This window comes from Pocillopora verrucosa, chromosome 12 (genome assembly GCF_036669915.1).
Source record: "Pocillopora verrucosa isolate sample1 chromosome 12, ASM3666991v2, whole genome shotgun sequence".
Lineage (NCBI taxonomy): Eukaryota > Metazoa > Cnidaria > Anthozoa > Scleractinia > Pocilloporidae > Pocillopora > Pocillopora verrucosa.
Window position 1 is genome coordinate 9336944 of NC_089323.1, and position 11004 is coordinate 9347947.

The 11004-nt window shown below is 38.3% G+C and overlaps 1 protein-coding gene across 1 annotated transcript; it reads right to left on the reverse strand.

Annotated features, from left to right (window-relative positions):
• Positions 1 to 405: 405 nt before the first annotated feature.
• LOC131783774 (uncharacterized) lies at positions 406 to 2373 on the reverse strand. Its single transcript, XM_059100538.2, has one exon. The coding sequence runs from the start codon at positions 2021 to 2023 to the stop codon at positions 1448 to 1450; it is 576 nt and encodes a 191-aa protein (XP_058956521.2). The 5' UTR covers positions 2024 to 2373; the 3' UTR covers positions 406 to 1447.
• Between the last annotated feature and the right edge of the window lie 8631 nt (positions 2374 to 11004).

The window sequence follows — 11004 nt, forward strand, 5'->3', positions numbered from 1 at the left end:
GTCATTCAATCACCAAACAGAGTAGCCTTACATTTCACCATTTTCAGAATACACATTCTGCCAAACCATTCATCTTCTGAACCAGTAACAAACACCACTGATACAGATTCAATTGGACCTGAAGTACAATATTCACAAGTACTGCTGGGAAGGTGTCACAAATTTAATATAAGACAAAAGCATGAGTTACTAAGGAATAAATCTCTGCTTAGAAATTGAGAATATGCTCACCACAGATAGAGGCAAGCATTGTAAAATTCATTATCAATACCATAATTAGGTGATCATTGTAAACTGACTACTTGTGAAAAGTTGATTATACAATATAATTTTTCTTAATATGCCCCCTAATATAAGCTTAGACCATACATGCACAAAGCTTTACTTATCATCGATAAGCTCATCCAACAAGAATTGACCAGCCTTTAATTTTCAACAAGAAATACAGTAATACATTGCTATCTTGAACCTTCCTAAGTTGATACCTTTTTAACTCAAACAAGATGTGATTTTCCTTGGATTTGAACCCATTTTTCAGTCATTTACTATCAGCTTAACTCTAACTTGGTTACCTTGAACTCCCTTTTACCTTAAACTAATTTTACTTACCCTAGATTCAAAATTACCCTTGTAACTTGACCCTAAAAGGAAAAGTAGGTTTATAATGTCAAAGTGTCAGAGCATAGCTCATTTACAAGTCCTAATCCTTAATCCCAATTAATACAAATGAAATATAAATTATTTAAACACAAAACATTCAGCTTAACTTTCCAAACTAAAGATTCTTTAAAAAAAAAAGACAACAAACTTAATGTACAGAAATGGCAAATGGTAGAAATATAATTCCTTGTTGGTAATCAACAGGATACCAACCCCTAAAACTCAAACTTCTCTAACTTAATCATTTTTTTTTTTGTTTGCCTTAAGGGTGCAAGTAATTGGAGTTCTACTTTATGTATCATCACTTGTGATAAAAAAGAGAAACAAACTTTTTAGGCTTTCCATCACCTAAATCTAATGCAACCCAATGTAGGCAAGGAAGTCTGAACAAATACAAAATTGTCATTAAATTACTGATAAATAATGATCACAAATATGTATTTTATGCTTTTGATAGGAACCGTGTTCCATATTTCCCAATCCATATACAGAGCTAAATAAACAATTCATTGAAAGACCTTGGAACTTAAAAAGGCTCAAAGTTAATTAATAAAGTACATCTTTTTAAGACAATAGCTTTGCGTCTAAAAGTTCTAGTAAAGATGGGGATAACAAAGGAGTAACAATCAAGTGCTTGTTTGTGTGTTCCCACGATTGTTTGAACCAACTTTGAATAAGTTGTAGCTTCAAAATGAAAGCTCATTTCACTTAACAGGCGCTGTTTTCAACTGTTCACGTATGTTTTTCGAGCATTTGAGTCATAGAAGATAAAAACAAAGCTGAACATTTATCTTTCGCCAGTCACGTCATCTTCTTGACTTGCCAAAGATACTCCCTCCCCTGGAGTATCATCATTTGTTGCTAACGGACAAGCACGTTCCACGTCCATCTTGCATTTGCACAACTCATCTTCTTCCGGTATCTCTGGCAACGGTTTCTTCTTTTGCCGAGCCATGTTCTGCTGCTGAACTCGCTGGGCGAACGAAAAAACGATTCGTGTTATGAGATCATCCACATGCTTCTCAAATTCATTGAGACTCTTTTGATTCTTCTTGGCCATCAACCTATTCATCCATTTTCCACGAGTTGAACTTTCCTTAACGTGGTCTTCAATCTTGTGTAGGGTTTCTTTCAGATCGCTGTAGAATTCGGCTTGGCGTATGAATTTCACATCTGCTCCGTTCAAAACTTTTGTAATCTGCTTAAGTACTGGCACAAATCGAAGGACATAAGCTTTGTTGTGTTTGGCGCTGGCGATCGCCCAGTGAATGTTATCGACAATGGCAAAAATGGATCCGCGAGACGCGAAGCAGCTCTCACTGTTGGTGGCCATCAGTGAATTTGTAACCCCTTCGTCCTTCATTTGTTGTCCAGACTTCCTTTTTAAACTTCAAACGATCAAATAGTATACTGCAATTCCTTGATTTCTTGCCCGTAACCAATTGATAAACCCAAGAAAATTTAAGTCTTTGGGTAACGTACACGCGTTAACTACCCTCGTCAAAAATTACTTGAAAAATCTCACGCAGCACCAGTATACCTTTGAATCCTTTACTGCCATCCAGGTCTTCCTCGCAAACACCATAAAAAAATTCGCTCATCTAGGAAAGTAGGATTTGTTTTGATTGATGAATTAAGAAAGTTTACACACACAGGTTTAGCTCTCTGAAAATACGAACTACAGCAACACTCGAGCCGCTCTCGTGGTTTCAGATACTTGATTGACCTGCTGCGACCTGATTTACATACTGTGCAGGGTAGTGTGCTATTTATAAAAGAATGCAGTTAAAATAGGTCCTTCATGGCTTAGCAAACACAAAAGTTTCTCTAAATTTCCTATCTGAAAGACTTTTTCAATATTAGGTACAAAATTTTCAGTAATCATGGATAAGTATAGGAGAAGATTACCCCAAATAAATTTCCCACTTAGCCCCTCCCCGAGCATCGTGAAATGGTCCTTATGACGTTGCGGGTTTCTGAACGATTATTGGCCGACTCTAGCATCGTTCTTTCGCATATGATAACGCGCTCAGTAACGACATGTCTATTTTTAACTTATTACACGATAATTTTTAACATATTGCAATCCGTCGAGCACAGTCTCTACCGCTAAGAAAAACAAAACAACAGCGAAAATCGATATTTTTCGTCAGGTAGGGTACGACTTCAAGAATGACTGGAGAGTGGGAAAGAGAGTAACAGGTGGAAAACCTCGAAAGTGAAAAATGTAGAGTAGGGAAAATGAGGATTGTAGTCTCCCCTTCTTTGTGGCCAATCATGAGCGAATCATGTATCCGCCGCAGTGGCCTCGATTACAGGCCGACGTTCAGGAAATGGGCTTACGCTACTCCCCGTTTCCTTTCCCGTGAAAATAAAAACATAGGCATGCGAAGCATGCAAGAGTTATTTCCTCGGCTGGGCGGGTTGAGATGGGGCACTTTGTGTGCCTAATGTGTTCATTTTTTGTAACAGAAAAAGAGCATAGCTTTCAAACGGACGAAAATATGGCATTACTTCACTTTAAGAGAAAGAAAAAAGCGTAACGTATCTGAACTCACAGAGGTATTTTGTGGTCTATTGTCTCTATTGTCTAACTACTTCTAAGCAAAATTAGAATGTATCGGTGCCATACTTACCATTGTCTCCCCTTGCAACAGTTGTTTGGTCTCGTCACACAACGCCATCTATTCCCCGTTGGAGAGAGAGCGCGTTGCGTGCTTGCTGAGACCAAATAACGTTTGCGAAAGAGACTACGCTTACTGCCGTTCCTCTAAAAGAGAGAAAATCAAAATTAATCTTTACAGTTAGTTGCCTAAAAATATATAATTCCACGTAATTCTACTACGAAAAGTGAACTGAAATTCTGTTGTATCTCCAATATACCCTAACCAAAGATATATTGCAATCTCGAAAAAATAAATGAAGACACATTTAACAAGAGAAAAGGATAATGTTTCAAAGAGGGCTGGCTCCTTTAATGGTTGTTCATGTTATTTGTGAAATACGTGATAAAAATGCAGGTTGTTTACAAGGAATTAACACGCGATTGGATTAAGTTCAAGGTAGCTAATAGCCAATTTTATTCTTAGAAAAAAATTAAAAACGCAGGAGAATTGCGTGAAAAAAATTCACTCTTAGTAGTTAATTTTATGTGAATTTTTTTTCAATGCGGTTAGAACGAGTGATTAAATGCAGGTTGTTCACAAGGAAATGACACGTAACGGAGCGAAACCTAATTTGGCAAACTGGAATTTGATTAGTGGAATTTAATTCAAGCATGTGAAAAATTGCCTAATGTTCATGTGGTGCAGTGATTGGCTATGTTGCGTTGGAAGTTGAGAGTAAAGGAGCGGAAAAACACGTTTTAACTTAAATATGATACAAATGATGCAAATCTTTCATATCTCGATAAACCGCGACCTTAATCGACGAGGCTCTCGCGAAGGCCACAAACTATTACACTTATCAAATGAGCCCGCAATTTATTGTTTATGTCATTCTCTGTGCACAGCCCCCTAATTCCATGATATCAGTTGGAAGAAAACAATTCCCAAATGCTGTGATTGGTGCAAGGTATCCAAATGCTGTGATACGATTGGTGCGAGTTACATACCCTAAGGTGGCAATCTGATTAGTACGAGATACCCAAATGCGGCGATCTGATTGGTGTGAGCAACATACCACTCTACACGCTAACATAGATTTTTTTTTAATGAAAAAAAGAAACTAAAAAACTGCTCCTCTTTTATGTGCTACAATTCTTAATTCTCGAAAACAAGAAAATTGATTTGCTTTCGAGGCCAATCTAAGTAGATTATCATCTTTTCCTTCTATGAATTGCTTGATAGCTTCCAAGTGAGCAATGGAATCACGAATGAGTGAAATGGTGGAGTAACATTATGAGAAAATGCTACAGGCAGTGGAAGTCAAAGCGAGAGCCTGCATGGTATTTTGTGCAAAACGTCAGCGCAAGTGCAAACGTTGTAGTGACTGGGTGATTTTAGGCTGTCAGAACCAAGTTGTTGTACAGAAATTATAAGCAATCCCGCAAGCAAGTAGGTCACGGTAATTCAAAAGCGTACAACATTTTTGATAAAGCTCAAAACAAATAATAAATGAAAAGAATGCCCATAGTCAAATAAGGTATGTGCTCCAAATGTATCAATTCTTCCTTTTCCTTACTTTTGTTTCCTTTTACAGATTTCTATGAATTTTTGTACTTCTCTCTCCATATTTTGCGTGACGTGCTTTTATGTTGTTTTCTTTTGAAGATACATCGCGGAAAACTGGCGCCAAACCAGCCGAGGTTGATCTCCTTGCTAAATGTATGACTGTGGTATTGCTAGTGAGCAGGCGTTGGCAGCGTCAGTTGCAACCCTTCCATACCCAGCGCTTGGACACTCAGCAGTCCTCCAACTTTGAAGTCCTAGTCCACTGGCTGCTCAATCTGGCGGCTTACAGGTGACTTTCCTTCAAGACCGTTTCAAAGGTGGCACATCGACCGAAAAATGACTGTTCTCACATTTCAGTCAGCGATACCTTGTAGGTGAACTTAGAAACGTGGCAAGGTCTTTCTCTCCTGACTTGCCTCTTTATTCTAGAAAATTAACGAAAAACTGAAACGAGCATCGGTTGCCTTAAATGGCAAAAACTAGTGCCCCAAGTAGGGGCAAACGAACTTTGCTTATGAAAACAAGAAAGCTCGTATCAATTTGACAAATTTGTATCAAAGAAATTGAGGTATGGCTGTTTAAAACGGCACCATTTCATTCAATTTGGAGCTCACGGAACACTTTTGAAAGTCACCAATATTTCAAAATACAAACGTCACCTTTCGCAGCAAATTTTCAACTAATATTTTTCCCATGCGGTATAACTCAGAATTGGTTAAGTGTTATGCTCATGATAAGTAAAAATAAAGCTGTTTTCGAGGATATCAAAATTAGTTTAGGGCTTTTCATTTCCGCGCGGAAAAACCAAGCTGAACTTTGTGAAAATCGCAACTGAAAAGCAGAGATACAATATTAGTAGGACTCACCCCCACTCCGTTGAAAACCCCTATGGTAGATATCCTTAACGGAAAAATCATTAGGCTGTGTAGTGAGTTAATGAAGACATCGTGGCAGGGTTATATTCGGTGATTATGAAACAGATTACATCATTGGACGGAGGGATATTAATATTATTATACGAGAAGGAAAAATAATGCGTCGATCAATTCAAAGCCTCGACATCCCCCCACCTTACGAATTTTACCTTTTGAAGATTTGTTCCCGCCCCTAGGACAAAATCATGTTCAATTGCCCTGCCCAAGTGCTAGATTTCAGTGGGCGTAAAAGATAAATGATAACATAGCTAGTAAATTTGTCTAATCAAATTCAATAGCGCGAGCGTGCTTCATATTCCTATTGTGCACGCTCATGACGTCAGCAAACACATTCCTTGAGGAAAAAAAATTTCCACCGGGTTGAAAATGTTATAAAACAAAGGTTCATACGTCAGCTGTGCGTTCGTCGAGATATGAAGCACTTGGGAAGTTTGGAGAGCACGAAAGATGCGTAAGAGTTGCTCGAGGCGTAGCCGAGAGCAACTCTAGCTTCTTTGTTGTTGACTGTTGGCCGTAAAAAAACAGCAAAAATTCCTCTTTCAACCGTGTAGCAACTAGAGCTTGCAAATCTATTTATTGTCAAGTAACTGCGAAATGATTTTATACTGTTTTCCTTTTTACTGAATTCCTGTGATGTAAAAATTGACAAATTTAACTGTCAGTCGTAAAAAAGGTTAACCATAAAAATTTCCTCAAAACCATGTAACAAAGTAATAGTTATAAAATAATTCAAATAGTAGGCGCGCTCTGATTGGCCATAAAACCTTGTACCTTGATTTTAAAGGCAACTCATGATGCCAACCTTGGAGTCAAGGTTGATTTAAAAAAACAGTTCTTGCACATTTTGAAATCAACCATGATTTTAAAGGCAACTTGAATTATTCAAAGAATCGTGACCTGTAAAATATTTCACACCCTCCTTCACGTTTTTGACCATGTCCTGCTGCTGAGTTCTGAAGGGGGTAAAAATATCATTTTGAACGATCCTCTTGTCGTCGTTCGCGTGAAAGGGAAATCTTTTTTATCGCCTCAGTGAATATTTCATGCCTTTGCTTCACGTAGTTTTTTGCAGTTTACGACAGGATCAACATCGATATTGTATCTTCTGATAAAGAGGTCGTGGTGTGCCTTTATTTGTTCCTCTGTCAAAATTGTGTATTTATAAATGATATGTCTCGTTAATAGGTCACACCTCTCAAGCTCCCTATTGATGGTGTCGAGCTGAACTTCTAAAAAGAGGATGAAGATGTCATATTTCACATTTCCTGAACCTGATGCCTTCCTTTTAATTGCGGGCTGGACTCCTTCTTTCGTATCAACCAATTTCAATCTACTTCCATGAAGATAATAGTCTCTCATACTCTTGAGATCGATGAAAAGACCGAATCTGTCTCTAGCTTAAAAAGTCTGTTGCATTCATCGCGCTGTTTCCTTAGCAAATTTTCTGAGGACTTCTTCCCACGTGTCCCTTGTCTTCATTCTTTGACTGTAAACCTTATTCGGAATTCCACTCAACCACATTCACCTCAGTGATGTCAGGATTGAATGTCTTCTCTCTGTCTCTCGAACCCGCGACATATGGCTCGTAGAATAGAAGAAGAAGACCTTTCATTGACCTCCTCGGAACACTGATGCTTTCATTGATGATCGTGTCAGTCGCTTTCGCTGTTGAAGTGTCCTTGAGACAAGTGACGTACTCGTACATGAGTCTCTTTCCATTTGTGTAGTTAGATCTCGCTTCATCAGCCAGTTTTTGACTGAGAATTAATTCATAGTCAAGCTCGATGTTTGTCAATTCATAGCCAAGCTGTGCCTTGTAAGATCCTATCACAACATTGCTGGCAGGTTTGAGTCTGAGTTCAAAAACAAGCTCATCAGAAAGAGCTCTTGGGAAGAAGACTCTATGATTCTTCAGAATCTCATGATCGATTGGAATGCTGTACTTTTCCTCATAAAAATCATTGAGCTTACTCCCCTTGTCAACTCCAAATTTCTTCTTATCTCGAGCATTGCATCCGATCTTCGAAAGATCAACAGACTGAATACTTCCTCTCAACATGCTAGCTCTCTCATTCTCAGTTAAGGAGAGGTCCTTATAGAGTTTAAAAAGCCGTTGCGGCCGTTGGTGTCTTGCACGATTTCTCCTGCGAATTTCATGTTCAAACCGTCAACAAGAGCTCTTGCAACATTGTTCCACTGACTACCAAGTCAAAGATGAGTGAAAGAGATCCTGTCACAAGGACAACTACGTCTTCAAGCTTTGGAACTGGAACATTAAGTGTCTCACCTGGAGATGCTTTGATCGGATTGTATGTCACGATGTAAATTGTGCGGTCAGCCTTGAGACACTTTGACCTCTTTCTTTCAAACCTTGGTTTGGTTTTTCACTGACTCCCATTTTATCAATAGATATTCTATTTAAAATGGATGACTGAATATACTGATCATCTACTGAAACACAATGACGGCGATGATGATGATGATGATGATGGAAATACAACACCTTTTCAACCTTATAACAATTCCACTCCAGGGCCATCAGGTTAGGAAATTCCGATGACGACAACGAGCAAGGGTGAAGAGAGAGGGTCAAAAACAGCTGAAACATCTTTCATTAAAGGCACATCGGTTAATATCGTTGCACTCATAAGCGCGCCTGAAAAACTGTATTTGAAATACCCAGATAGAAAACCTACCAAACTCAGAGTTGAAAAGGAAGGAAGAGTTTTTGCAGTTTCCGATGATTATGGCCAGAGAGCTTCAGGTAAATATGAAATTTTCAAAACAAATGGTACCTTTCAAGTCTTTCCTCGATCGTTTCAATAAAAGTCTTGGTCCAAAGCGTCAGGAGTTGATTGCTCAGAAGGATAACAACATCGAGGAGTTGCAGAAATCCATTCAAGAGGATGAGCAGATTGCTGATTATGAGACTGAAGACCAAAATATACGAGAAAGAGAAAGAGAAAGGATAACCGAGAAGAGACAACAGATCGATGCTCTTGAGAATGAGAGAGAGAAGAACTTGAAGAAGGCTCTTCATCAAGAGAGAATGAGAAACACATTCAAGAAATACGGTTTTACAGTCACAGCCTGGCAGTTGGAACAACAATCGGAGTGATTGTGAGTTTATTGATAAGAGGCTTAAGGTCTGTTGTCAAAGCAGTCGAAGATTATTTTAAGACTATTGGAAGTAAAATCGCCGGAATTTTACCAGGTCTCATGGGTTCAATGGTTGGATTCGTATTCAGAGCTCTTGCGTCGGTGATCAGCTCCTCGGTCAAAATGCATGGCTTCTGATAATGGTGTCGTCGTATTCATGGTTGAACGTTTTCAGAAGAAGAATTGATGAATCAGGAAGGCCGAGACCAGACCTGCGCAAATCGATCCGACTTTTACCATGTCATGATTTGTCTTGCTGCTGCAAGAATTTCTGGCAGCATTGAAATCTATGGAGCTGGAAAAAACCCCAGGATCTGACGGTTGGCCAGCATAATTCTATAGGATCTTCTAGAAAGACATAGCAGATATACTTTGTAAAGCTCTAAACTACGGATACGACACAGGCCAGCTCTCCATCACACAAAAGCGAGTCACTATTAAACTCCTACCCTAAAAAGAAACAGAGCCGTTTTACATTAGGAACTGGAGACCTATGACTCTCCTAAACTGTGATCATAAGATAGCAGCGAAATCACTTGCAAATCGCCTGAAAAAACGATCTCCCTGACTTAATCGGTAGCGATCAGGCTGGTTTCACGAAAAACAGATTTACAAAGGAAAACATTCTGCTAATCTTACTTCTAGATTTTGAAAAAGGTTTTTATACATTTAAATGGCCCTTCGTGTTCCAAACCTTTGAATATTTGGGCTTTGACCTAAAATTTCGTGAGCTGGAAATGTTTTTATAGTGACATAGAAAGTTGCGCCATAAAATACGGCTGGACAAGCAACATCTTCAAAATCAAATGAGCAGTTAGGCAAGGCTACCTTCTATTTCCTTATCTTTTCGTTTTGACAGCTGAGATTCTTGAAAAAGAAATTAGATGAAATAATAATATTAAAGCTATATCTGTCAAAAGCACGGAAATAAATGTAAGTCAGTATGCTGATGATACCACGTTCATATTAATTGGATCGAAGAAATCCCTAACAGCTGCTCTCATTGTAATTGAGAACTTTGGCAAAACTTAACAGCAAGAAAACCGAAGCTCTCGGATTGGCGTCAACAGCGGAAAGGACACAAATCTCCTCCCTGAAAGAGATTTAAAATGGACACAGAATAAAGTTAGAAGCTTAGGCACATGGCTATCAACAGATCCCGAAGCTGCTGTTCATTTAAACTACATTTAGAAATTAGAAAAAGTCCGAAATATCCGGAGTGACTGGAAATATCGCAGACTAACTCTCTAAGGAAAAATCACAGTCTTAAAAAGTCTTGTTGCCTCACGACTCGTTTACATTATGACTACCCTATGCTTTAGTGAGAAAATCATCCATGAAATAAACACACTCTTCAATTAATTTTTTGTGGAAAAGAGGTGACAAAATTAAACGAAGTGTAATGATTAAAGACTATGCGGAAGAAGTTTAATCAAAGTGCTCTGTGAGCAAACTCGTGAATTGACACATGATTTTTTAGATTATGTTTAATGTTATCTGGTTTAGGGAATTTTGTGGTTGATTGTCATATCTAGAGGACGAGCAGTAGTTCAGTGTTCGCTAATGTAGCAAAGAAACAAAGTAACCTTGGGATAAGAAGGCATTACAATTGAAATGATCATGCTATTACATTTGACAAGGTGGATGATGTCATGTGTTTTAAACGTCTATCATTTTTGTTTCTGGTTCAAAAGAAAAGGTTGGAAGTAAATGTGGGTGAAAAGTGAAATTTACTGTCTTTCGTTGTAAATATTAGAAAATCGAGGCAATACTGTCTTAATGAAAACATTAACGATTCCCTCTTTATCAAATGAGACAAACGGGAACGAGTTTTGAGTGATATAATTAAGCCAAGCCTGCCACCGTCATTTTGGATCTCCGCCTGGGTAGATTTAAGTCACGTGCTAGGCAACGTATAATCAATAACAAGATAGAATTTCATTTCAGGCCTAGTTATCAATTTCGTGGTGTGTAACTTTCGCATTTTAGTACGTTGTATGTATGTTGAATCTTCAATTTGTCTTAAAAACTTAAAAGAAAATTTTTCTTCAAAAATTCACTGAAATCGGTCGCTAAAA

Bases quoted from the DNA above. Each gene is read 5' to 3' on its own strand.
- LOC131783774 (XM_059100538.2), bottom strand. From the start codon at position 2,023: ATGAAGGACGAAGGGGTTACAAATTCACTGATGGCCACCAACAGTGAG.